The sequence below is a fragment of the Mastacembelus armatus genome, chromosome 24 (assembly GCF_900324485.2).
Source record: "Mastacembelus armatus chromosome 24, fMasArm1.2, whole genome shotgun sequence".
NCBI classification, from domain to species: Eukaryota; Metazoa; Chordata; class Actinopteri; order Synbranchiformes; family Mastacembelidae; genus Mastacembelus; species Mastacembelus armatus.
In genome coordinates this window covers 15,924,167-15,951,525 of record NC_046656.1, presented here as the reverse complement: position 1 = coordinate 15,951,525, position 27,359 = coordinate 15,924,167, and the positions used below count along the sequence as shown (strand labels likewise).

The 27,359-nt window shown below is 40.4% G+C and overlaps 2 protein-coding genes across 3 annotated transcripts in view; one reads left to right on the top strand and one right to left on the bottom strand.

The window, feature by feature from the left end:
- The first annotated feature begins 4,564 nt into the window (after positions 1-4,564).
- Positions 4,565-17,556, top strand: esr2a (estrogen receptor 2a). Its single transcript, XM_026318312.2, has 10 exons — positions 4,565-4,775; positions 8,867-9,730; positions 9,951-10,120; positions 10,625-10,741; positions 11,835-12,143; positions 12,650-12,788; positions 13,622-13,755; positions 14,847-15,030; positions 15,220-15,386; positions 17,175-17,556. The coding sequence occupies exons 2-10, from the start codon at positions 9,327-9,329 to the stop codon at positions 17,189-17,191; spliced, it is 1,641 nt and encodes a 546-aa protein (XP_026174097.1). The 5' UTR covers positions 4,565-4,775; positions 8,867-9,326; the 3' UTR covers positions 17,192-17,556.
- The window catches only part of syne2a (spectrin repeat containing, nuclear envelope 2a), a 65,348-nt gene continuing 54,516 nt past the window's right edge, over positions 16,528-27,359 (bottom strand). For both annotated transcript variants that reach the window (XM_026318309.1, XM_026318310.1), the window contains 16 exons: positions 25,046-25,208; positions 24,490-24,680; positions 24,066-24,216; positions 23,652-23,834; positions 23,386-23,523; positions 22,917-23,108; positions 22,249-22,549; positions 21,857-21,919; positions 20,962-21,104; positions 20,692-20,818; positions 20,017-20,219; positions 19,761-19,937; positions 19,316-19,444; positions 18,956-19,147; positions 18,760-18,827; positions 16,528-18,658 (listed from right to left, as the gene is read on the bottom strand). In XM_026318309.1, coding sequence (XP_026174094.1) covers positions 18,451-18,658; positions 18,760-18,827; positions 18,956-19,147; positions 19,316-19,444; positions 19,761-19,937; positions 20,017-20,219; positions 20,692-20,818; positions 20,962-21,104; positions 21,857-21,919; positions 22,249-22,549; positions 22,917-23,108; positions 23,386-23,523; positions 23,652-23,834; positions 24,066-24,216; positions 24,490-24,680; positions 25,046-25,208 — 2,629 coding nt within the window. In that variant the 3' untranslated portion in view covers positions 16,528-18,450. The remainder of the gene's footprint in view (positions 18,659-18,759; positions 18,828-18,955; positions 19,148-19,315; positions 19,445-19,760; positions 19,938-20,016; positions 20,220-20,691; positions 20,819-20,961; positions 21,105-21,856; positions 21,920-22,248; positions 22,550-22,916; positions 23,109-23,385; positions 23,524-23,651; positions 23,835-24,065; positions 24,217-24,489; positions 24,681-25,045; positions 25,209-27,359) is intronic.

Here is a 27,359-nt window from a genome sequence, read left to right as displayed (position 1 = left end):
CATAAATCTTTAGATTGCAGTGTTGTCTGACCTTGACTCCTTTGATCAAAGACATTCCTCCTGTCTCTTCTTTCCTTTCTCTTGTTTTTCATCCTGCACCAGTCACCTTATCCTTTAGTGATTTATTTATTTATTTATTTATTTACATCTGGTGTGCACCACAGGCTACAGCTGTAGGCCTATTTTATTCAAGATGCGTTGTTTTGCATGACTCTATCTCTATCCTTCCACAGCAGGCAGAATAATTGCTTGATTCTCTGCTGATGCTGTGCACTGTGCATGCCTTATTGTAATTACTAGTTGGTAATCAGTCAGTGGAATAGTTGAAAATTGATTCTAAAGCATGTTTGAGGCAGAATGCTTGACTATCTTCTGCGTTTGGCATGCACACAAACAGAAAGCCCTTTATAGAGGGACAAGGCCACACATGAACTTTTAAAATCTGCACAAAATCTAAAGAACATTCACTTTTTTTCTGTAACTCAGTTGAACTAGGGCAGATATGATCCTATTTCATTCATTTTTTCAACGCATGGTCATGGTCATAAGATGAGGCATTTTTCAGTCCTCTGCCCATGTAGCATCCTGGTCTGTAAAACTGAATCTACCCAAAACCATCTCCCTTTATATAGCCCCTGACTCACAGCAAATAGTTCCCACACTAGTAGGACCCTCATTGTCAGTTTTTAAAATCTTTATCTATTCAGGGGGCTTGCACTGAGAGGCTACCACTCATTTGCAATGCCCTGATCACATTCTCAACTGGAATTCGTCTGACCTGCTGGCCACAGGGCAGCTGGGGTTATGGGCTGTGCTCTCGTGGGCACCACAGTGGTGTTGATGCTTGAACTGACAACCTTCCAGTCAAAGGCTTCTCTAACCTTTAGGCCACCGTTACCACAATAAGAACAACAACTTCCTACTCTCACTTCTATAAAGCTGCCAGCATGTGATGCCTGACCTGTCCTATGCCTTTAGAGGTCAGCATGAACCTCTGACCTTGACAAGCCCCTTCAGGCCAGATGGTCAGGTTGTTTTGATTCACTGTTTTGATGCTCACTCTGTGGGAAATGATTGTTGTTGTATTTGTTTGTCCAAACTGTCAGATAGATTTTTTTTTGTAGAGCTGTTGTAGGGCCTTTAAGGTTAATTTTACAAACAGTTTGGAGCTTTTGGATGTGATCATGTGACCTAAAGTGCAATACCGGATGACCCCTCTGGTTTCTGGCAGCTTTTGGGTCATTTACAAGTTATAACAGAGTTTATGTAACATATTATTCATAAACGGATGTAGCAGTGAAACGAAGGCCAGCTTTTTGGGGTTATGTGTTTTGAAGGGGACATAACCTTGTGTGTTCCTCTTATCCATCTCTCCCAGGGCAGAGAGGACTTCTCCTTTCTCTCTGCCAGCTGCTTCCGCACTAAAACACTATCTTTAAAAAAAGAAAAGTCCTGCCTCCGTCCATACACTGTCACGTTCTTACAATTTAGCCCTTGGAAGCATTTAAGTGTTAAGTGTCCATGTTTAGCAGCACACCATATCCTGTTTTTTTAATTTAACATGCCATCTATGAAAATGTACCAGTTTAAAGCACATCATCAAGATGAATAGGAGATACTTTTCTTCAAATTAGTGCAGATTAAATTCACACTCTAAAGGGCAAAAAGAGGGCTTCATCTTAGCTGTGATTTCTGACTTTTGTACCTAGTCCAGACCAGTGGGTAGCACATGGATAGTTCTTGAACCACTGACTTGCCAAATAAAAGAAGCAGATGACCTGACATCCTGTAAACCTCATGCAGTGCCATCGTTTGTGTGAAAGATGTACTCCTTGCGTACAAAAGTACAAAAAAGTCATTTCTGCTGACAGGTATCTTTGTGCCACAGCAGAGTAGTAGTGAGGTTTTGAAATGGCTTGAACCAAATCTCAGTAATGTTCATTAGATATGTGCAGGCCTGACAACACAGGGTTAAAAGCTCAATTTCTGCTCCTTCGCATCCCAATAAACCAAATGACATAAAGACAGGAAAAGCCATAGTCACATCTTCTGGCACAATTTGCACCTTAGAACCTGTGGTGCACTCATGTGGGTTGGGCCAGAATGTAAAGGTTGTAGTCCATTACCTGGTAATGTCAAATGAGTTTCTGAAGTGCTAGTAGACTGCAGAGCCACAAAATGTAATCACGGAAATTGGATTTTGAGAGGTAAAAAATGAGCACATCGTAATTCTGAATGATTATCTCGGCATGTGTGACAGTGGGCCATGGCTGGGAGAAGTTCTTTTTTTTTTTTTTTTTTCCTTCACAGAAAATGTCGTGAAAATGGTCTTTCTCTTTCTCACACCCACACACAGTCATGGTTCCATTACAACACGGGTCATTACATTGACTTACATTCATTTTCTAGAGACTTACCCCAACTTAAACCATAACCACTACTTGCCTCTGTATTAACCTTTACCCCCAGATTATTCAAACATTCAATTATTTTGTCAGCCTGAAATTTAATGCTTTACATTTTGGGGACTTGCTTCTTGGGCAAACACATTTATGTCCCCACAACATGAGTAACATCCACAATAAAGATTCCAGGTGAATGTTTAATGCATTAGGAAGTTGAAGTTCATTTTGCCTTTTGTAAACAGTACTTATTACTATTATTATTATTATTGCTGCAGTACAGTAATTATTGGTTGTTTTACACAGAATTTTTTCAATATTAATTTTTAGAATTAATGATGTAAGTTAAAGACACCTTGTGATGTTTTTGACTAGATACACTAAATCAGATATTAGTTAGAAGTGTCAGTATCGATGTATATGTCAGTAGAAAAAATGACAGTAAATTAAAATTGAATTTAAAGTTTTTAAAATAGTGTGTGTTGTCCACCGTAGAAAACTTGTAATATAAAATGTGCTGCCCAGTACTCATGATATTTGTTAAATTTCAATGACAGCACAAAATATAATTTTTTTTTTTGTAACATTGAATGTGAACTGCATTTCACTCAAAGGCATTTTCAAGCAAAAATATCAAACGTAGCCTCTGCTCTGAGGATGCACTGCTTTCTCTGGATGCTGGATGTCTTTTGGTTTGGATTTTTGGTTCAACAAAACTATTTAAAAATGTAATCTGGGGCTCTGGGGATGACAGATTTTTGTGTTTGGATATTTTATATTCTAATTGGTGTACTTAATCATTTAAAAATGACCCAGTTCTAAAAGAAATATCATTAGTTGCAGCCCTAATTGCAGCTACATGCTACAAAAAAATTGTAGCTATTAATTTAACATTCATGCATGTTAGGGTCCTCTAACCTTTGCCAGCCTTTGCAACACTGAAATAACAACACTGGTGTGGCTCTTTGTTTTTCTGCGTTGGCTGCTGAATCATAAGCAGTTTCCTCTCTGGCCTCTCTGCTAATGAGGTTTGAGGAAACCTGAGGTCAGACTTCCATTGTGCTCCTCAATATGTCCAGCGCTGTTCCAGCACGGACACTAGTCAGTGGTGTATGAACTAGACATCAGGTGTCTGTTGAGCCATCTTTTCATAGGAGTCCTTCTTAGAAATATTTGTGCAGTGACCTTGAATATTTAAAAATAGCAGTCAGGATGTGATGCTTACGCTTATTTAAAAATTAATCATTTGCTGAAATATAAATATTTTCAACCCCTTGTCTTACTCGTCTATTTGATATAGAATCTGCACTACTTATGGAGAGGCAACAAAATGTGCTGTCAGTGGATATTTAAACAAGTGCTGAGTCAGATAATACAAGTTACTTGCCTGTGTTAAAATTTCAGTTTAATGTGGTTGCCCAGAGAGAGTAGTCTGTGTTGGTCTCTGAGTGTGAAATTGACCAAATCGCTCTACTGACTCAAGACTGGTAGCACACTGCCCAGGTAGGTGTGGTTGGTTCTGAGGTCTTTGGCTGACTTTCCCAGAACAGTCAAATTCAATTAAGGGGACTGAACACGGAAATATGGGGGGTTTCCTTCATAATAAAAGCATAAAGTTTGCCAAAGCTTGTGCAGTTGATAAAAAGACCAATGTTATTTTCATTATTGGGCAAGAGACAGAATCTCCAGAAAGTCATCTAACCATCTAGATGAAAATATACAGGCCTATTGTTTGCTGCATGAGTTTAAAAAAAAAAAAAAAAAATTCCCTAAATTGTGAAAAAATCTGTTTTCTATCAAAGTAGCCTGTGGGCCTAAATCTATGATTCGATTCAGAAGCAAGTGCAAAATCTTTTTTATCAAGTAGTAGGTGAAATATTTTTCAACCAGACGTTTAGAAGTGTCTTTGAATACTATATATTCGATGTACAAACTGAAGTCAATAGGGCCTTTTGGAGATTGTTCTGTTTATAAAACAATTTTTTTTATCCCTGACATTATGATCTAATTACTGGTAAAGCTATAATCTATATGGTTGCGAGATTGTCGTGTTGATGGTTAGCCTATAGTTCAACTTCTGCAAGGGCGGATTTTATTTTGAAGGTTCTGACCGGATGTTGTACAACTTATTTGGTCTGCCTTGACACCATGTCCATGAACGCACCGCGTCGTTCGCCTCCGTGCTCAGCAGCTGCGTCTCATATCAACGCAGTCAGATTGTTGACCAAACTTACTCGGTGCTCGGCGTTTGTCCAGGTCGCAACAGCTCCGGTCACACTTTATTTTACACTTCAGTGACACATGACACCGCAGCGGGAAATCATCTCGTCACACTGACAACTTTGTCCGCAACTGGTGTCACTGGCAGGAGCGGTGAGAATATTTCCTTGTTTGCAAATGCAATTTATTCATGAAGCGAGAACAGACGCCGTGCAGCGCTGCAGGGAGGCTAAAGGCTAAAGTCCCACTGACTTATTGCTGCTGCAGGTCGAATATTTAGGCTGCAAGCAACAAGTTGGAGGCCTGTAACTGGGTTTAGCAGAAATCAGGTTAGGTGTAATTGTGGCTTGTAATTTGGCTGGTTAACAGGTGACAGAATGAGATATAGCGCGAAATGAATTTAAGTCCAGAGTTTATTATAGGACAGTGTGGCATTGTCACATAATCGTTTCTAAAGCTCAATTGGATATAAACAGCATTTTTCTCCAAGCCTTTTAGACAGTTTGATGTTTTATATCTGCACAGAGAGCCCAGGTGGTCAATGCACTTATAAGGTGAAATATGCAGGCAGGTGTAGCATTATACAAATTAACAGTGTTTGTCTTATACAGTGCATTTACTCCAATTTATTTCTGCACACAGTATGCTTTATTACACTGCTAGAATCTTAGAAATAAACCATTTGTGGATCATTAGGACCATGGACTCTTATGTCTCTGATGTGGGTTGAGAATCAGACTTCTAAACTCTATGTATGTCTATTGTGAGCATTACATTATGTACAGTTACCACCATATCAACAAGTGGGTGAGCCAGTTGGTGAGATACAGACAATCTCAGGAAAAAATTATTCTTCTCCTTGTTTGAAACTGTATCTGATGGCTGATTCCTACATTTTTAAGTTGAATCATTGATTCTGTTATTTACGGAGTATTCTATTCAAATAACTACATTTAGATTGAATTGCATGTTGTAAAACTCACATTGACCATGAAACAGATGAGGGACGTATTTGAATATCTGTTTTTGTTTACTCTGTAGTGCTATTAAATTTCTCTTTGCATTGAGGTGGATTTGTCTGTCAGCTTTTCAGTTTTTGCAGAAGTTGTGCTGGGGTTTTAGTGATGCACTCAGTTATGTGTCAGAATGTTTTTATTGTTTGTGCAAGCTGAAAGATTTCTTTTCACCATGATTAAGAATATAGAAACATATGTCCTACTTACAGTAAGATGCATGTGAACTGCCTTCACACCTGATAGATGCAGAAATGACTGACGTGTCCTATCGTTTATAAGTCGTGCAGCACTTTTACAAACTACAGCTTCTGGACACTGTGTAAAAAAAAACAAAAACAAAAAAGCTTTGGCTGTGCAGCTCGCAGTGTGCGGCAGCTCTAAATTTATTTTACTGGCTGCAGAGTGGCAGAGTTGAATTTACCTTTGAAAAGAAATTGTAAATCTGAAGCAGAACATGTTTTAACATACCAAAAACATCTCAGCGAGAGCTTTCACAATTTCAGACATTCTCAGCATTCATATCCCTTCTCACACTCCCTAACTGTATATAGTAAGGTACAGCTCCTTTTACAGAGCTGTTTTACATCCGCTTCCGCTTGGTTTTAGGGAGGTAGGGAGATTTTAGGATGGGAAAATGACATGGCCTTGAGCTTTTGTGTAAAAGGCATGCACTTCTGGCTAATGGCCGGGAACAGTACTGTCACTTCAAACTTTGTGTATGATTTGGGGGAGTTCCTGCCTCATCCACATGTGTGTGTTTGTGTGTGTGAAACGATGCCAAAACACTGTAGCTGCATGTTTGGTCAAAATAATTTTTCAACATCATTTTGTGTCTTATGCCAAAGAAATGTCAGTTTGAGGAAAACAGCAGCTTGTTAAACTTGTAAGAAGTAGATAACGGGTAAAATCCAAACTGCAGTTACTAGTCAGTTAGTTGGTGTGCCCTAACTAAGGCTAACTCACCTCCCCTTGCAGTTCCCTGTAAAGAATCAGTTCAATGTTATATCTCCTTGACTAGTAAAACGTGATCACAATTGAGGAAAAAAAGACTGTACGTTCTAAATTATTCAATCTAATCAATCTAGAGTGATTTATTTATTTATTCATTTCTTAGGTTTTATGTCAGGTCTGATCTGATTATACTCAGACCAAAAAAATATTGCTAATATAACGCCTGCCTCCTGGCAGTACTCGAATCTACCTGAAGGCATGTTATGTGGATTTCAGAGATTTCTGCACAATCAAAAGTAAAATCAACATAGTGCTCAGACTTATTTCTTGTGCGGCTGCTTTTTAAAATAATGGTCAAACTTGTGGTTTTAGTATGAAACCCCTCATCGGCACTAATGATTCGTAATGCCAGCAGTGACACTGGTTGTTGAGTAATATTTTCCAACTATAGCGCTCTTGATATTATATTCATAAATGTGGATTTATGCGTATTGTTTGAGGTCTGTGTGTAATTGTTTTTATGGCAGTGTGATTAGCAGTGTTGGTGAGTCGCTGGGAGATTTTTTTTCCCCACAGTGAGCTTCCAGCTGCTGGAGAGTGTGATAGTGCAAATGCTTGAAGGTTAAAGGCCCAAAAAGCTCCAAAAACTCTTCCACATCTGATTTTATCTCAAAATGAAAGAATCTAATTGTCACAATTCTCTATTCTCTTCAAGTGATCTGTCTGCTTTAGGAGAAGAACTAGTTGAAGATGGCAGCACACTTTTTTATGCTTTCTCCAGAATATTATCTGTAATTATACACAACATCCTGACAACTAAGCATAATTCAATTTTAATTTCAGTTTGTATTATTGATGCAGATGATGCTGCAGATGATGTAATTGAAGTTTCCGTGACCCAGCATGTTACTTTTTCCATCCCTGATGGTTTAAGCAGGAACAGACGGCGTAATTCAACGTCAAATAAAGAATAACCAAAAGTCTTTATTTCCCTGATGTTTCATCACTTTAGATGTCAGGTATGAATTAATAAACCCCATAGATGACAGAGGTAGAGCCATCCTCCCACTACCAACACACACAGCCAAAGAATGGAGTGTGTGTCAGGGCTGTGGTGTAATAACCCAGACAAATCTACTATCACATTGTTCAGGGTGTGTGAAGACAAAGTGCTGAAAACTTACTGAGGCAGTAATAATTACTAGTAACAGTAAAAATGCTCAAATAGCTTCATTTTCCAGACTTTTTCCATGGCTGTAAGAGTAATTTTTAAAAAAATTTGATATCATCACTTCAACACTTTTCACAATGTACATTATAAATAACGGTTACTAAACATTCCAGTTTTCCGCACAAGACTCTAGTGTTCCTATGGAGATTTGTAGGCTGTTTAAAACTAAAGCATTTTTGTACTTTTTGGCAAGATTAACACCCTTTTTTGTTCTGAATTACAAATGACCTCGGATGTGAGCTTTATGTCTAGAGACTGTGTACCAGTTGTGACTTCAGACTGCCTCCTGCCACCCAGGAAGGATTTACTCTGCTGAATTTACTGCATCACATGTTGGAGTAAACAAAAAAGTCCACGACTGTCCTAAGGTTCATACATGTGTTGAACTTATTGATCTACCAGCTGTCTGCGGCGCACTATAAATCCTAAAGTGTTTCCTGTTTCCACTTGTCATTTTTCAGACACTTCACTCCACTTTGCAGTGATAATATTTTATTCCCACTGAAGTCTGTGTTTTCACATTCAGCTGCTGTACTTCACATTTAGCATAACATCAGCACCATAATCCAGTTAGTGATTTGAGACCATATAATCAATGTTGCACAAAGAATATAAATACACTATGACATATTAGAGGAAAAAAAACCTAAATTCTAATAACATTTTCAAAAACTAGTGTGCCAAGAAAATATTTTCTGCTCAGGATTAGTTTGTCTTCAATGGAATTTGGTTGACATATTGTAAGAACTTACGTTTAAAAACGATAAAAATTAATAACAGCAATTATGTTATTAAATCACACAATTGTTTGTTTATAGTTGTAGTTTAGAAGATCGGACCATATTTTAGATCAGTTTATAATTAGATGCAGATAAATCTGAAGGGTTCAGTAAACAGAAGTTGCTCGGGTGTAGCTCAATCTGTGTCACGTGAGATCAAGTGTTTGTATATTACGTTTTCTTTCTTTTTTTACTGAACTTAATGCTGTTTCACTGAGAACATTTATCACTGCGCAGTATCTCAGTGCTTCCCTCTTTGTCTTCCAGGTGGAAAACTCTGCCGCACATCACTAACTGGCTCCGTGAGCTGACTCAAGGCCTGGACTGAACACTGCATGCCCACCCTACTCCGGCTTAGACGGGCGTCTCGCTGGTGTTCACCGTCTCATGGATCGTTTCACGAGATCAGCCACAACATTAGAAACAGGATCAGCTCATGCTGATTATGTGATCTGACATTTTGCACTGAACAGAATCAAAACAAAGTTGAAGTGAAGATTTGGTTGGACACACTCATCAGTCTGAGAGTATTTACCATGTGAACATTAAACTACCCAGGCCTGCATAGAGAGATCAGCTGGTCTTATTTTATGCCATCTTTTACAGAGGGAAATGACGTTACCTCAGTGATCTTGACGTCACAGGGAAACGACTGTATCTTAGACTCACTTATCTAATTATTTATCACTGATGTAGGAAATCTAGTGATACTGAGACTGTAGTTAAAATGGCTGCTGCCTCTCCAGACAAGGAACAGCCCCTCCTCCAGCTCCAGGAGGTGGACTCCAGTCGAGTTGGCAGTCGTGGCTTCCCTCCTGTTCTCAGCTACTCCCCTCCTGGTTTGTCTGTTGAACCCAGCCAGCCCATCTGCATCCCCTCCCCTTACACTGACCTTGGTCACGACTTCACTATACCTTTCTATAGTCCGACTATCTTCAGTTACGCTGGTCCCAGCATTTCAGACTGTCCATCTGTCCATCAGTCAGTAAGCCCCTCCTTATTCTGGCCCAGCCATGCCCACATGGGGTCCCCCATACCATTACACCGTTCCCAGACCAGATCCCAGCACAGCCAGCCAGTCCAGAGTCCATGGGTGGAGCTGACACCACGGGACAGTGTCCTAACAACCAGGTGGGAGATGCAGTGTTGGAACAGTCAAGTGTGTTAGAAAGAAGGGCAGATTATTAGTTGATCTGATCATTTGTTTGACCCAGTGAATGTTTTATTATCAGTCACATTTTCCCAAAACGATATTAAAATGGAACAGTCTTCACACTGAAACAGCTGTTTAGAGTTAATTCCACATGTTTTTGTCTCATGGGAAGAAATGGTGACTGTGTTTGTCTGTTAGTAAGAGTGTGCGGAGGCGCTCCCAGGTGAGTGAGGAAGAGGGTGTGGTGTCGTCGGGCATGAAGGCAGATTTTCAATACTGTGCAGTGTGTCACGACTACGCCTCAGGCTACCACTACGGAGTGTGGTCGTGTGAAGGGTGTAAGGCCTTCTTCAAGAGGAGCATCCAAGGTGAGACCTTTAAATATACAGCATATTAGTGTATAGTGGTGGACACAGTTTGTTGAACATCTTTATGTTTGACTGTCAGCTGTTTCATGGGTTTTGTTTCTCAGTAAATGTCTGTTTTTAAGAGTTTTCCTCCCATAGCGCTGACTTCACAGACTGAACAGATTCACATTCCTTGTTAGTATATTCACCACTTTAGTCCAAAATAAAATATCTTGGTAATTAACAGATTAATGATTTTTAAAATGTTATTCAGACATTCATTCATGGTACAGTTCACAGTAGAGTATGAAGGTTAGGGGCCTTGAAATGATGCCAAAAGGGAAAAAAACAGCATAAAGCCTCCAGTCATCATTTTGTTTTAACAGTGAGACAGTGCTAAACATCTGTGGAGTTATGTTTCTTTCTCTCTTTCTTCTTATTTTCTCTGTTTTTGTCTTTGTTACTCTCATTTTCCCTCTCTGCCTTTATGTTTTAGTCTCCACCTTGTCTCTCTCTTTGTTCCAGGGCACAATGATTATATCTGCCCAGCAACCAATCAATGCACTATCGACAAGAACCGCCGGAAGAGCTGCCAGGCATGTCGCCTTCGCAAGTGCCATGAAGTTGGCATGACAAAGTGTGGTTAGTGTCCTTTTTATATGCTTATTTGTGTTAGTTTTGCCTTTTTACTCCTGTCCAAGATTGTTTTCTTTATTTTGGCCTCCAACAAACAGAAAACTGTAACCAGACAATCAGTTTTTTGTCAACATGCTGAGTTTTAGTCAGTGTTCAACTGTCTTTACACATCTACACACAGCAGTTACCAATATACATCTTTTCTTTTCGCAAGTTGATATGTATTTAATCTCTAAAAATAGGTCTAGTTTTAGCAGCTTTTTGAATTAAAGCCTGTTTGCCTGCAGCAATTTTCTGTTCCACTTTTTTTAGGTATGGTGGGTAACCCTGCTTGTTCTGAGTAACTAATATAATTCATATAAATAGTCTGGGTTTCATTTTTCTATCTGAATGATGTTTAAAACAAAACAACAACAAAAAATGTTCCACATAGGGAGATTGTTCTGCCCTCTGGTTTAGGTTCAGATAAAGGTTTAATGTTCTGTATGTTTTAGACCATTAATTAGAAAGGGCATATCAAAAGCAGTTGTCCAGAGACATTAGGTTTCACATTGCACCTCTTGCACTTTACACCTTTCTGCCCTCGAAAGCATTGGCTCTTCACTCTCAACCTTTCGCCTGTCATGTATGAAGAGTTGTCAATAAAGCAGCAAGGCGTTCACTTCCTGGCTCGTGAAAGACGAGTTTAGCTGATGGTTTATCTGCTTTAACATATTAGATGTAGAAAACATGTGAGAACAGTACAAATATGATGTAGTGAATAGAGAGTCTGAAATAGTTGTACAGCTGATTTCAGATAGTGTTTCTTTATTCTGTATCATTACAGTCCCACGTAGTTACAGCATTTTCCCTCCTGTTTATACTCAGAGAAATCCAATCCCGCTCTAAAGGCCCAGAGTGGTTCTTCTTAATCATTTCCACATGAAATTAATTGGTTCAACAGCTGCTTTGAGTGAAGAGGTTTTTTTGTTTTGTGAGCTTCAGAGGATTTTGAGCCACTCACACCATGATTTAAATTTTTATAGCCATGCCTGACTCTTTTATTAGACATGAAAACCAAACCACTGGACAGTGAAGGATCACTGCTGTTTTGTCTCAGGTATACGAAAGGAGCGCGGAAACTACAGGAACCCCAAGACGAGGCGACTGACCCGTCTTTCTTCACAAAACAGAATCAATGGACCAAAGCCTTTAACCGGACCAGCAGGTGCCTTGTTAAAGGAGCTCCGGCCACCTGCACTGACCCCAGAGCAGGTGATTGAGCGAATAATGGAGGCAGAGCCGCCAGAGATCTATCTCATGAAGGACATGAGGAGGCCACTGACCGAAGCAAACATCATGATGTCGCTGACCAACCTGGCTGATAAGGAGCTGGTTCACATGATCAGCTGGGCCAAGAAGATTCCAGGTGATTATTGGGGTTTTAACGGACTTCCTTAGTTCCTTGAAGGTTTTAGAATGAATTTCAATTATAATTTCATTTCCTCTTGTGCTGTTTTTTTCATGTCTTTTTTATTATCAATTGCAATTTAGTAACACCCTACATTTAATTTAAAAAGGCAATTACTGTAAGTATATTTTGGCAACTTGTACATCTTCAGTTAGAAACCAGAGGTGTCGTTGAGTTGTAGAATGTATATCTGTCAGGTCTGAAGTTTCTTTTTCATTTTGTTCTTTTGAATTTTATCCAGTGTTGTAACCGGTAAGAGTTTATAGTAGGTTAATACTCTGAGCTGCCACAGACCAGGGAACCTTTTCTCAGTTTATTTCAGATATATGCAGATTTAGTTGGAAACTGAATTAAGTTGCAGATATTACATCATTTCTGTACTCTAAGATAAAAACAAAGTTTCCTTCACTTTTTTTTTTTTTTGCACACAGTTATGTACTGTTTTGATCATGTCCTTTTCTCAGGGTTTGTTGAGCTCAGCCTCTTGGACCAGGTGCACCTGTTGGAGTGCTGCTGGCTGGAGGTGCTGATGATCGGACTGATGTGGAGGTCAGTGGAGCATCCAGGGAAACTCATCTTCTCGCCTGATCTCAGCCTGAGCAGGTATCACTGCCAAAATGTCTGTTTCACTAACATGAACATGATTACATGATCCTACAGATTAATTCAGGTTTTATAACAACTTAATTTCATAGTTTTGACTATAGTAGTTCATTTCAGTCAGTAATGATAATGTGTGACGTGAACTCACCAGTCATTACTAAAAGATCACTGTTAATATGTTTCACTGTCCTTCTACATCTCAGATCTTATTTTCATAAGTGACTCCCAAAACTACAAACATAAACTGAAATTATCATTCAAGGACCAAATCTGTCAAATTTTGTAAATCCTAAGTGTTTTTGTAAAAGTAAAAATATTTGTTTCAAAATGTTTAAAAAAGTAATCTGACTCAGCCAGTGTGAGATGCAGAAACCAAGTTCCACATTGCCCATCTTCATACAGCCTAAAACTCTAAAAACACAGATCATCTATGCCACATTTTGTGCATGTTACGAGTGAAAACTAATTTACTGAAGTAAAAGTGCCACAATATAACAGTAGAAAATTGAGCATTAATGTTGGAGATTCTGGGAACCTCTGTTATAAATTACAGTTCCATTTAACTTATAATATATATATATATATATATATATATATATATATAGCCCTCTGAAATGCAGTAATATATAAGTAATGTAGAATACAAATACTGGAGTATTTATAATAATAGTATTTACTTCCTGACATTTACAATATACAATAACTTTTAAACCAGCACCTTCTGCTTCATTACTCACTTTTTGGTAGAAAAATTACACAAATGTTTTGTTGTGTGGATTTGAGCAAAAGGTGAAGTTTGTGATGAATCACTGTTTTTGTGTCTTGTGTGGTAGAGAGGAGGGGAACGCAGTCCAGGGCTTCGTGGAGATCTTTGATATGCTGCTAGCTGCTACGTCCAGAGTGAGAGAGCTCAAGCTGCAGAGGGAGGAGTATGTCTGCCTCAAGGCCATGATCCTCCTCAACTCCAGTGAGTGTACATGCTCCTATTTTCAGATTCCTCTCTAAGTTGGACATACTGTAGGCGTGTGATGCTGCATGAAGCCATAGTCGAGTATTTAGTTGTCTCAGCAGGTAATTCTATATTAATATAATAATCCTGCTGGAATAATTTACTCCTGAACACCTGTAATGGGAACACTGTGTACAGTTTGAGCCTCTGCTCCCATTGGTTCTTGTGTAACAGGCAGTAGCTGAACATGAACACGGATAGGACAACACCAGAGTTATTGCCATACTGTTTTTGACTCCACCAGGACTCAGGAATCTTCCATTCCAGCTTTTTTTCCGTTTGAACATTAGTGTTTCAGCAAGGTCCAAAAAGGGAAAACAAACATGATCTGAATCCAACCTTGTTACAGAACAGTTCAGTTCAACTCAGGGTCTTATGGTCTGCTTCAACAGACCCATGTCGTTTACTTTCCACCAATCTGGCACTGATTTAAGACTCTTATAACAATCATCAAACATATATTTCATCCACTGCATGATTTTAAAAAAATGCTGCTGCTGTGGGTTAGCAGTATTTTTGTCTTGTTTTAGAAATATGTTGAAAAAAATTGAGATATTTTAGGAGATAAGGTCAGAACAATACTAAGTGTTTTTAAAGAACTTTCTAGGGGTGTTGATTAAGTTTTTTAAATAATCATTTAATAGAGAAAGCGATGGCTGTCTGTGGGACCTGAATGTACTTAGTTCAAACTAGCACTCTCTCTGCCTGCTTCAGTTTCAGGGTCCTGGTTATGACTTGTTGAATAGAACAGAGTCACAGTCCATGTTGTTAGTAAGACCTCTGCTTTTCCTGCTGTGTCAAATCAAAAATTCTATTTCAGCCTCTGAAACACGTTATCACATTATTTGTTTTACAGAAAACGGATAGAAATTTAAATATTTGTAATATTTGGTAGAAATTGACTAGGAAGAAGATAAATATTGGTGATAGCATTTGTGAGAAGTAAAAAAAAAAAACAAACGTTAGTGTAGAACAAGGACAAACTAGAATTGTTGAGTATAAATTACCTGTGCACCAAACTGTAAGTGTTTCTGTGTCTGTGTTGCCAGACATGTGCCTCAGCTCCTCAGAGGGCAGTGAGGAGCTGCAGAGTCGCTCCAAGTTGCTGCATCTTCTGGACACTGTAACAGATGCGCTGGTGTGGGCCATCGCCAAAACTGGCCTCACCTTCCGCCAGCAGTACACCCGCCTCGCCCACCTGCTCATGCTGCTCTCGCACATCCGCCACGTCAGGTAATAAAAAGCCCCCGTCTTCCCTGCTACAATCACGTGATGTCAAATAATCCGCATTTTCTTAAACGTTACCTTTTTAGAAAATGTGCTGCTCACACGCATCATCACAATGACTGAACTGTTGTGCCACAGAATAACTGCCAGTAAAGTTTCGTGTTATTGCTGTGTCTCTTCTCTCCAAACGTGTAGTAACAAAGGCATGGACCACCTTCACAGCATGAAAATGAAGAACATTGTGCCTTTGTACGACCTGTTGCTGGAGATGTTGGATGCCCACATCATGCACAGCTCCCGCCTGCCTCGCCTGCCGCCCCAGCAGGAGGTTCCCGCTCAGGCCCTCAGCACTGGATGTGGAGGTGAGCCTCAGTTGCCACAGCAGTCAGGTTTATCTGTATCACCATTCGTTAAAACTATAGCAGACTTTTTGTTTTATTTTTAACCCTCATTCCTTGGTCGTACTTCAGTCAGGAGGTAATCATTTATTTATTAGGAGTCTTTCTACTACACTGTCAACGTGCATTACAATGAGATTTCTTGTAGGCAGCAGTTTCAAAAACAGATTTGGTGATTTGAGAAACTGAAAAGTGCCATTTCTTCAACTTTCTATATAGAGTAATCTAGCTTCTGCATATAGAAAATGGAATTCATTTATATGAAATTATTTATTAATAATGGTGGCAGGGCTAAAAGTAATACCAGAATATTCATGTACTTTGTTCCCAGGTTCTCACTCCACTTTTAGAAGCCTGTATTTACCTTGAATATAATGCAGAGATTGTACAAAATAATAGAAACACTGGTGCACACAGGGGCTGTCCAGATCTTTTAGACCAGGGGTCTTTAACTCCAGTCCTCAAGGACCACTTGGCAGGACGCTTGTTTTCCAACTATCCCTAAATCCCAACTACCTACAGCTGATTACTGGATCAGGTGTATTCAGCCAGGGCAGGGATAGTTGGAAAAGAAGCAGGACAGTGGTCCTCGAGGACTGGAGTTAAAGACCCCTGGTCTAGACATTAGTCAAGACAAATGTTAATGAAGATGATGTGGACAATTCTGCTAAATTAGTAAACTGTAACTCCCGAGTACCAGGAAACCCCCAGTGTGGCCCAGGGATGTCTGGATCATTCGTGACTGAATGGTGATCTCAACATCCCTCCTACATGCTGGAATTCCTCTTACTTTGTATTATCTCTGCATTATATTCAGTGTCAATACTGTAATGATTTCTCTTTGCCCTGTAGCCATTAACTATAGACTACAGATCAGTGAGTTCCCTTAAACTACAAAAATGTATTCACTACACTTTTTTAGAAGTGCAAACTGTTTACCTCGCTAGCTGTTTGTGAGAAATCCCAGTGCAAAGCACATGGACTGTGGTGGTAGGACCTTACATAAATGATTCCCTCCTGCCTTATTGCTTCACTCTGAGCGGCTCACACATGTAAGAATGGGACAGCAGACCTGAGAACAAACCAGTCGCATGTAGGACATTAGGGATTAGCAGGATATTTCAGTTTAATACTTCATTACATCGCAGTGTTTTCTATCTTACAATGAACAGTTCAGTATTATTTGCTAAGAGTTAGATGAGAAAAAGCAAATACCTCTGTCTGTACAGTAAATATAAAGCTCCACTGAGCAGCTGCTTAGGTTAGAATAAAGAGGAGAAACAGTAAAAGGTCAACTCTTTTGTTTAAGATTTTAAAAAGTGATGTCAGTGTCAGACTGGCAGGTTACCCATTTCTAAGCTAAGCTAACTAGCTAGCTGCTGACTGTAGCGCCCATTAACTGTACAGACATGTTTTATTTGCTCCCATCTAATACTGCAAATATTCTTTCAAAATGAAACCTACAGCATGTCAGAAAACCACAGAGGGACACAGAGATACATTGCTGTTAGCATTTAGCACAGCTACCCTGAGATTCTGACTGTGCTAAGCTGTTGCTGCTAAATGCTAAAGTTAAGTGACAAGTTGGTCTGTTGTCACTGTTCAGTAGCAGCTCACAGGTTACTGGAGGCCACTGAAAAGCCTGTAACAGCACTGTAGCTGTCAGACTGAAACTTTCCAAGCACAATATTTGGCAGAGAAATGGACAATACCTGAATTCTGTTGAACTAATTTGTAATTACTTTTCTCCAGCTCCAGTTGACCACTAGAGGGCGATTTACTTCTCCTGCTAACAGCTGAGGGCCTTGACCAGGTGATCTGTCATTGTTTCCTGTGAAGCATCATAACCACTATTGCTCTTAAGACAGACAGGCACTCATCCTTGCTATGTTTTGCTTAAAGAAAAGATTATTTTTGTATCTTAGATCTTAGTAAAAAAAAAAAGCTAATGTGGGCACAGTCATGATGCAGCTTTGACAATCAGAATCACTGCAAAATTAATGGACTTTCACAAAACACAGGCTTTAAAAATAAACCCCTCTGGGTCTTTATATTTTGTCACAAAGTCTACTATTACTGTGTATATGTACTCATGTCATGGCTGCTTCATTTCTGGTGCTCATCTGAAATAATATGTGAACAAGTGAAACTTACATTAATCAGCAGATCTTAGCTTCATTGTGTTTAACATGTAAATCATCATGGCAAGGGAATCTGCTCTTAAAGGTTTTGAGATGCAAGTTGACTGCCAATGTTCAAATACAATGCACTTTTTCAGATCATTTGTTTTTGTCCTATTTTTATTTGCCTACCCAATCTCTCTGGTAAGCAGGTTTTACCTCAGCTGTTTTACACACTGGGTCTGGCTTTGTAAATAAAATGCTATTGATTTCCATGAACTCCTGCATCAGATGTTGAATCTGAATATTTTAAATTTGGTGAAATGTCCATTCAAAGCATCCATGTAAAACATCTGAGTCCAGTTAACACTCAAGTGTTTACTACTAGAAAATCTAAAATCCAAAAATTGATGTTATAAATAAGCAGTATAGTAATACATTCTGTACATAAACGCAATATTAAATCTACAGTGTTTCAACAGTAACTGCTACAAAAATATGGATAACATGATTTTGTTCTTAGCCTTCTATAGAACATGTCCAAATTCAAATAGTGCCTTTTGAGTTCAGCTTAATATGCAGAATTTTAGATTTAAAAAAAATAATGCTAACTGTTCATATACATTTCAAACCATGATAATCTCAAGATGTAAATGGCAAGAACACTTCAACAGCAATTGTGTATAAATTTGTTGAATTAAAAAAATTCTGAAAGCTCCACTGATGCAGCCTCATACCAGTCACTGTTTTCCTATGATGCTGTTTAAAACCTGTTGTAAGTTCAAGCAAGAAAATACTACACCCAGTGGACTGGATGTATTTTGGCTTTTCTGTCAACCAACCACTGATCGTCTTTAGCGTAGGGATATTTAAACTATCTTACCTCTTACTCTACATTTATGTTACGATCAGGTTGGTGGCGGGCCGTTGGTGTAGTGTAACATGGGGTAGAAAGAGCGAGCGAAGTTGTTGGACACAGTGCAGCTGGGTTCACTCTCAGAGAGCGGGATCAGACAAGGGAGCAACAGGAGCAGCAACAGCAGGAGGTGCAGGGGGAAAGCCGCCCGAAGAACCCGGTGGAAGAAGGACCGAGGTGGGGCTGCATCTGTCTTCTCTCTGCAGGACACAGAAGACACAGCTTATCACATGAACACATACAATACACACACAGCACTGCAATAATACAAGAGAGTAAAACAAAATATTGATGTCTGTACCTTTGAGTAGGAAAACCTTTGTTTGAACGCACAGCCTCCTGAGAAGCATCTGCCACAGGTTCACCACCCTGAATTAAAAACGTCAGAAGACAGTGATTTGCAAATAAAGATCAAAATGACAGAACCATAAAACATTTCAGCCACAATTTCAGGCCAGTTGTCACACATGATCTTTAAGACACAGTTTGACGGTTACCAGACGCTGTCTCAGGGTGCTGAGGTCCTGGTCTACCTCCCTCAGGAGCAGCTTCAGCTTACTCCCTGTCACATGGAGTTTCTCCTGGGCCTCGTTGCTCTCTTCTGCCCTGTCGTCAGGCTGGAGCTGAGACCACAGAGCCTGGAGGGAGGCCTGCTGAGCTTGTCTGTCCCGTAGCTCCGCCTGAAGATCCTGTAGTCCACAAACGGAGAAGATGACAACTGATCTCTGGTAGGTTAAACATGTCAAGCCTCGCTGTTTAAGACTTAGCAACACAAGAAAAACTTGTCATTTTTAGACCCGAAATCTACAGTCACCAGCTTCAAACCAAGAACATTTTAGACAGCCTACACTGCTTACAGCGAGTGTGTTGTGGTGTTGCTGCAGGGCCTGGACAGATGTGTCTGGGTCACTGATGTCCAGTGCGTAGCGTCTGCTCTCGGCGTGGGCCAGCCACAGCAGCAGAGAGTGAAGGGTTTTGTGAAACTCCTGTACAGAGAAGGTTGAAGCTCATTTCCTCAAGTGAAGAATATAGTAGGCATTTTTTTTTTTTTTTTTTTTTTTTTTAACAGTGCACTAAAATTATGAAAACTGCTATAGTGAGCCCACACTGAAGCACTTGAATAAATGTTAGCACCATTTAAGTGAAAGTCTACTCTGTAATGCTACAAGTCAGAAACCATGCAGACTAACACTTATGTCATAATAAGAGCAAACACTTCACAAAGTCCTTCACAACTAAAAACAACACAAAGGAGCCGCACTGTATATTTTGATCTGTTACAACTTTGTTACTGCTTCTCACCTGGCAGCGCATCAGAGTCTTCCTCAGACTGATGTCCCACTGCTGGAGGCCTGTACATGCTCTGCTCCAGTCTCTGTTCATAGTCCGCAGTCGATGCTGCACTTCAGGAGCTTCCTGAGCTCTCAGGTTGATGGAAAGCATCACAGACTTGTAGCGACAAAACATCCTCTGCATGTCCTGAAACAGAATACCCATGATAATAAACAAACTGAACTCTTATCAGTTCTATTATATCTGGCCTGTAATTATTTGTTACCTTTAGTTCTTTGGCTCTGGCTTCCATGTCCTCAATACTAGCTGCTGGGTCAGACTGCTGCAGGTGGTCCAGCTCCGGCATCACGTCTGCCATCCAGGAGGTGATGTCGTCGAGGTCCGATAAAAGCTGCTGAGGCTCCTGAGGACCAGCCGGCTGCTTGCTCCTGGACTGAGCCTGGAGCAGCTCCCAGCGCTCGATCACACCTGAGGAAGCACAAACAGCTACAGATAAGCAGCCTGTGACTGTGGAATATGTGGAAATACAATCAATTTTGTGCAAATGTTATTGCCTTAAGATTTGTTGTCCTTGCTTATGTTTGTGCAGTTTATAATGGGGCCTGACCCCTCCCTGACACACCTAGAATAACAAGGCTAAAAACATACATAACATTTGTTATGTACATCTTAACCACTAAACATTGTATTGTTGTTACTTAATGTTTTCACTTCATCACTACGGGATAGTGGGTGTAGATTGATGAATTTCCTCTATTTAAATTAAACTGACGATACATAGTGTACAAAATGTGAAGGGGTCTGAAAACTGTGATGTGACTCCTTTCAAACCAATTCTTTTTCTAGCATGGAATTCATTACTGTAGCTCACCACTCTTCAAATCAGCTTGAGGGATCTAATTCTTTAACAGACATGAAATCCACATTAAGTGTCTCTCACCTGACTGTTTGTCTGACGCAGCCAGTCCAGTCAGACCAAGCTCCTCCGGCTGCTCCTCGTCATCCAGGATCAGTGACACTCTTTTAATGTCCTCAATGCTGCCACTGCACTGAGACATGAGGCGCAGCTGGACACACAACACACACAGTGTCAGGACTAAAAGACACCAGCAGCAACAAGCCTCTTTCACTGCTATTCCATGACTTATTTCTGCATTCTACTAGTGAACTGTTGTGGTTTAATGACTGACAGGATATTTGAGAAACATACATAGCCCTGCTTCAGAGGAGTGCTGGTGGGTGCAGCCTCAGTGTGGTCCTCTGAGTCCAGCTGGAGAAGCTGTGATTCCGGGGCTCCTGCTGACTGCCAACTTGGGGACTCATGTACGACCTCAGGACTTGTATGAATTGGAACTGAGACCCAGGAGAGTAAAACCACAGGCATTAATGCAAAACATTCTCAGGTCTCTTCATCTCATAGTATTTTCTACCAAAAACCAAAGTTGTTCATACTTGAGCAGAGACAAATTATTAGATGCAGGTCATCACACTGAAACACTGAATTACTCCTGAAGGGAGTATATTCATATTATAGGGTCATTCCAGTTTCTACCTAACAGTTGCTTTCTACTTGGATGATAAAAATGATCAACACAATCAACAGCATTACTCATGTCCTGTGAGGTACGAGGCCTAATTTACTGTAGGTAATTCAAATGTCGCCACAGGGGGAAAACCCTATAACTGAGCATGATCGACTACGAGAACTGCAAAACTCAACTTAACTGATTATGAAATTCATCCAAAGCTACTCACAAATCAAAGCAGGTAATCATGCCACTGAAGTATAAATCAGCCAGTGAAGGGAAAGTTATCTATGTAGTATTTCATTAAGGCCAGAAAGATTTATTTTTGCAATAGCTGATTAAAAAAAGCTCATGGTCAAACCTAAAAAAGAAAAATGTCCAATGATACACAATGAAAAATATTTGTTCATCCAAAATGTGTCAGAGGAATAAAAAAGGTTTTACTTTGGTACTGAAGGATTTTCTACCCGACAGCTACAAGAAGTCAAGTATCAGAGCAGCAACACCACGAGCAATTAGAAAATGGCCTGCTAAAAAATGTTCACCATGAAGAACTGTGATTTATTTTGCTGTGCCTACCCAGTGACGAGGCTCGTACGGCCTCCATGGCTTCGATAAACTCATCCTGGCCCTCAGTCAACTCTGGGAGGAGAGAGGGGTCAGACTACAGGTGTAAGGATGTCTGTAACTGTGTGTGTGTGTGTGTGAGAGAGGAGTGGTTATTAAAATGGTACATTTTTTATTCATGAAATCTACATTAGATGTTTATCTCTTTGATTTCTGTATAACTAGTAAAAACATATTAATCCACTGGAAAAAGCCTAGAAAGATATGAGACCAGAGCAGAGCTGTGTCTCAGGCAGCAAGAGTGAAGCAAAGGTATTAAACTTCATTTCCTGTTACACCTGTCAGATCATCTCAGAATACCTTTGCTCTGTTTTCCTCTATGAGACTGAACGCTGTAAATGTACCTGACAGTGCATTGTAGTAAGCTCCATCCTCTTCCTCATGTTCTTCCTCCTCCTCCTCATCATCACCATCCTCATGTGAGGAAGACCCTCCCACGTCTCCCGTGTGGTCCCACTCCAGAGGCAGGGAGTCCACACTCACTGGTGTCTCTCGCCCCGAACGCTCCAGTGGAGAGGCCAGCAGGTGGGTGGGTGTGGCTGGCAGGCTTCCTTGGCTCCGCCCCAGCCATGGCCGGCCAATCAACTCCAAGCTTGACTCCAAGGAAAAAGTGGCAGGGAAGAGCTCTGGTTCTTCTTTGATCCTCTAAAATGATGAAAGATTCAACCACGTGTGAATATGTGTCTTTGAAGGTTTTGCATGGTCAGCCTCAACGTTCCTACCTCAACATTTCAGCGCTGCATTTCTCTTAACTTGCAACACAAGATCATTCGTTTCTTGACATTTTACTCATCATAAAAAAAAACATACTTGTGACCGATATGTGAGGGCAATTAGCAAGCAACAATCTTTTTTTTTTTACTGTACCTTGCTGAACCATAAGTGTACTTGTGGTCTTACAGGAATTAAAAAAAGAATAATTTTCCTCTTTGATAATTTAACATATGAAATGAAAATTGAAAACAAAAAACAAAACAAAACAAAAAAAAAAACTGTGTGTGCTCCAGCTCACCAGGGGCTGGCTGAGACGTTGGTGGAAGCGGACCAATCTGCTGAAAACCTCCTGGCAGTACGAGTGCAGCTCCTCCAGCTCGTCTTCTATCAGTGCTGCATCTTGTGCTGAGCTCTTCTGGATCAGACACTCTCCAAATACTATCAGCCCATCAATGCGCTCAGTGTTCAGAGTGATCTCCTTCTGGAAACTCTGCAGGAAGAGGGTTGGATGGTTGGATGAACAACACTAAGTCAGGAAAATTAGAAGAATGTGTGAGGAAATCCAAAGGAACCAAACGTGACGTATAAAAGGACATTAATAAATGAAGCAGAAGGGAACACTTCAAAATACTTAGAGACCTGACAGAAGGTTCTTTGGTCTTAATATATTAACTCTCCACAAAAGTGTCAACAAAGAGTAACATGTGTCCAAAACAGAAATGAACCATGGAGAGTTTTTTCTTACACCTGACCAGCCACACACTCACATTGAGCTGCTGTATCTTGTGATGGATGTCGCTCTCTGAAAAGTGTTCGACGTTGGTGAGCTGCAGGTCCAACTCAGTCAGCCACACCAGCATGCTCTCCCTGGTGCCTTCAAATTCCTCCCTCTGGCTGGTAAAATACTGGGAGCAAAATAAAGCCAGGATGAGTCGAGAACACAGGTATTGTGTGTTTCTATATCTATGGAGAAAACAAGCAGTTCGATAGGTGCAAGAGTGAAAACTTTCTGAAACTCAGTCCTGTACCGTACCTTGAGTCTACGCAGGATGGCAGACACTCGGCGGTGCAGGGTGTCCCAGCGTCGGTTGCCTTCACGGACCATGGCTTTGAGTTGGCTGGCTCGGTCAGTGCGGTTCTCCCGGGCCAGGCGGCGATACTGGTTGTTGATCAGTTCCAGCTCAGTCAGCCGCTCATGAACCTGCCGCTGGAAACCCTAAAAAGAATAAGAAGAAGGACAGACCACGTATTTGAAGTTAAAAAAGTCTGGGTATTAATGTTGATGCTACACCATTCAATGTACTTTCCCAGTTGCATCTTTCCTCTGATAATATTGACAGAAAATCATTTAGGAGTCTGACAGGTGATGTCTCTTATTTTGCATTATAAATACTTTTGCTTTGAAAAATAGGCAAAAGGAAGCCAGAGAGCCGACTCTGCCACTCACCTCAAACTTCTTGCACTCCTCCTTGGCGACAGTATAAAGGACGTCGGCAGAGTTGGGGTTGGCGGCGGTGTGCTCGGCCATCTTGAGCCAATCCTCAAACCGTGAGTAGTCATCAAGGAACTTACACCAGAGTTTCCACGTCTCCTCGATCCTGTAAGGAAACATCGTGTAGCAGTTAAAGTTCGTTGCATCCACTGATGACTTTTAACAGTTTGCCTGTAACTTACAAAACACTGCCAAGAGGTTTGAAAATCAGGAAGTTCAGGAGTAATTATTAATTTGATTAGAGATCAACAAAATGGACTGGAATGGTATGATTTAAATCATATATGCCATGTATGACAGTTTGCTGCAGATGTCAAAAGGAAACAGTAAGCACAGAGAATTTAAGTTTTTGATTTATTTAATAAGATCTAGCTCCTACCTGAGCCTCCTGTCCAGAGCCATGGTACAGATGGTCCTCCAGCGCTGGTCCAAGCTGCGACTGGTTTCCTGCAGGCTGTCGCTCTCTGCCTCAGGGCCGCCAGCAGCATCTTCGTCCCGCAGCAAGACATCGCACAGACTGAGCACCGAAGCTACACCTTCTGTATGCTGCTCAATGTCCCTCTGTAGCTCCTGGACACGTGGACAGAAATGAAGAGACATGACACATGAGTCAATGCCACTGACATCACAACATCTGTCCACAGACAGAGCATGTGGTGACACTGCATGAGACCACAACTACCAAAATTACACACGGCGTGCATATAAACTATTACTCTCAAAGAGCGAGAAGAAGTGATGGAGAACCAGAAAATTAGAAAGAGATAGAAACAGAAATATAAAAGAAAAATGCAACAATGGAGACAAAGAATCAACAGAGAAAAATCAGGAGAAACAAAAATAAAACAAAAAACAAAAGATGATATATTCTATTCAAATAATAGTCCAGTATTATATTATGGAGTGTGAAAAGTGGTGTGTGTGTGTGTGTTTACCTGCTGCTCAGCCAGCCGCCTCTGGATCTCCTGGTGGTGACAGACGCTGTAGGTGATTGGTCTGGACAGCTCGGCCTCGATGCGGGACAGCCAGGAGCGGAGGTTACTCATGTTCTTATCCAGCTGCTGTACAGTTACCAGAGTCTCCTTCAGCTTCTTCACCCTGGACACACACACACGCGCACACACACACACACACACCGTTTTATCAACTGTACAATCCAAATGTCAGATTTAGAAATCCACTGAAAGCTATTAGGACTGAGAGAAACCTCTACACACATTTACCAGCGTTTTGAGCTGTTAAAAACAAGTAATGGTACAAACCCCAGGTCCTAACCTGAGAAACAAGTACTTTAATCTGTTTGGTATTTCCGCTTTGCATGAGATTACATTTTTGTACATGGTCCCTGACCAAAACATGCAACTAACAAAAGAACAGAATACTAGACAGAATAACAGAGAAAAACACAGATTGAAAAGAGCAGGTTAAAGAAGAACAGACAAAAAGAAAGAAGGGATAATGGAAAGTGAAAAAAGAGAAGAATATAGGAAAAACAAAGATAAAGAGAACAGAAAACACAGAAAAGAGACAAAAAAGGAAATAAAGTTAGAAAAGAAACTAAGAGAAAAAAGACCAGAAAAAATAGAGAATCAGACTAAAAAGCCAGTAAAAGGAAACTGATGAAAGAAAAGAAACTTTAGCTATTCACTGACCGACAATGCTCCCAGGTATCTGACACTAGAACTTCTAAAGTCTCCATGGCAACTGACCCCAGTGTGAACGCACACACAAACACACTTCTAGTGACAGTTGCCATAGCAACGCTACAATAAAAGCTCTCTTTTGGCGCTTAAAAGCCTGAAGTGTGCCCCATTTGGGAGATTGAGTTACTTTCGTCATTTGATCGCTCGTCTTCTGTCGAGGTGCAGCGGGGCCTGTCGGCTCTGAGAGGGAGACGCTCTCCACCAAAATAACAAGCCCTGCAAGCTGCTGAGTGTAACTGGCAGAGTGAAAACACATGAAAGGGTCCTAATGGATTCTGGACATTAGCTATACATACATGAGTGTGTGCATGTGCGAGAGCCTTTTGGTGCTATTCATATGGCATCTGGTCGCAGTAGGTACAGCAGGTTATTGGTATCTCTATGGATGGTTAATATTTTATAGATTTTTTATACATTTCTGTGTGAACAAAAAAAAAAAAAAAAAAAAAAAAGATGTGTGGATCAACTGAGCAACCTTGACAACCATAATGCCAAAAAGGACACAGCAGAAAGATCTTGATGCTTTTATCCACCAAATATAAAAATCCTGTCCAAGAAATTCATATTAGAACTAACTAACTAACTAAGTGGAACTCAGTGTAAGGTTTGTGTACCAACCAAAAGGTGCACCCATCAAAGAGGACTGAAAACTTTCCAACAACTTTGTCACACTGTCATCTTTCCTCATTTGAAGTCCCTGTCAAAGTTCAGGAATAATTTACAGTATGTAGTCAGTAGAAGTTTGTGTGTGTAGTTCATGTAATGAATTTACATGGCCATAAACATGAAACCACATGAACATAATGCAGTCGCTGTACATTCTGTGCAGAAAATGCTCTTCCACTCTGCAGACAACGATCTCAGTCAACTAAAATGTGCCTTTCTCCCTTTCACTCCCTCTTTACCTCTGACAGCCTAACAAAGGCCAGCAGCTTCATGTGGAGGCCAAACAAAGGCACAAAACCCCGTCAGGGGTCCTTAGTGAGGAGAAGGACAAGATGAGAATGGATGGAGAAAGAAAGAATAAAGAGCTGGCAGACCAGTAAGGATATATGGTGTTTGGAAAAGTTAAAGTCCAGCTAACTACAGAAGGAATCAGACTGAGCAACTAAACTAACTGGTCCTTTCTCTAGTCACTGTAATCACCCAGCTCTTTACAGGTGTTATGTAAAATGCCATTTTACCAAATTACACTTTGAGCTTACATTAAGTAGCTACATCAATAAATAATGTGCATATTTTAGTTAGCCTACTTTACTTCCCATTCCTAGTCCGGCTTAAATGATTGTTGCTATTAGATGAACTGAAGGCATTAAGACTTTATTTCAGGGTTACATTATTCCACATCTTTGCTTCCTGAGATCAAGCCCTCTGAAATCAGCTCTTTGAATCTGTGAGCAGAATCAGTGAATAATGAATCCGACCCACCCACCACTGTTTGGGGGGCGGTCAGTGCAGACATGGGGACATATGGACATATGGTACTGTCTGAGATTTAAGCACAGCTTTTTTTCATGGCGGGGGTAGGTTGGGTTTGCAGGGTTAA

Coding starts and splice junctions, on each gene's coding strand:
- esr2a (XM_026318312.2), top strand. CDS start 9,327: ATGGCTGCTGCCTCTCCAGACAAGGAACAGCCCCTCCTCCAGCTCCAG. Junction 10,742..11,834: donor AGTTGGCATGACAAAGTGTG/GTTAGTGTCCTT, acceptor GTTTTGTCTCAG/GTATACGAAAGGAGCGCGGA. Junction 15,031..15,219: donor TCGCACATCCGCCACGTCAG/GTAATAAAAAGC, acceptor CCAAACGTGTAG/TAACAAAGGCATGGACCACC.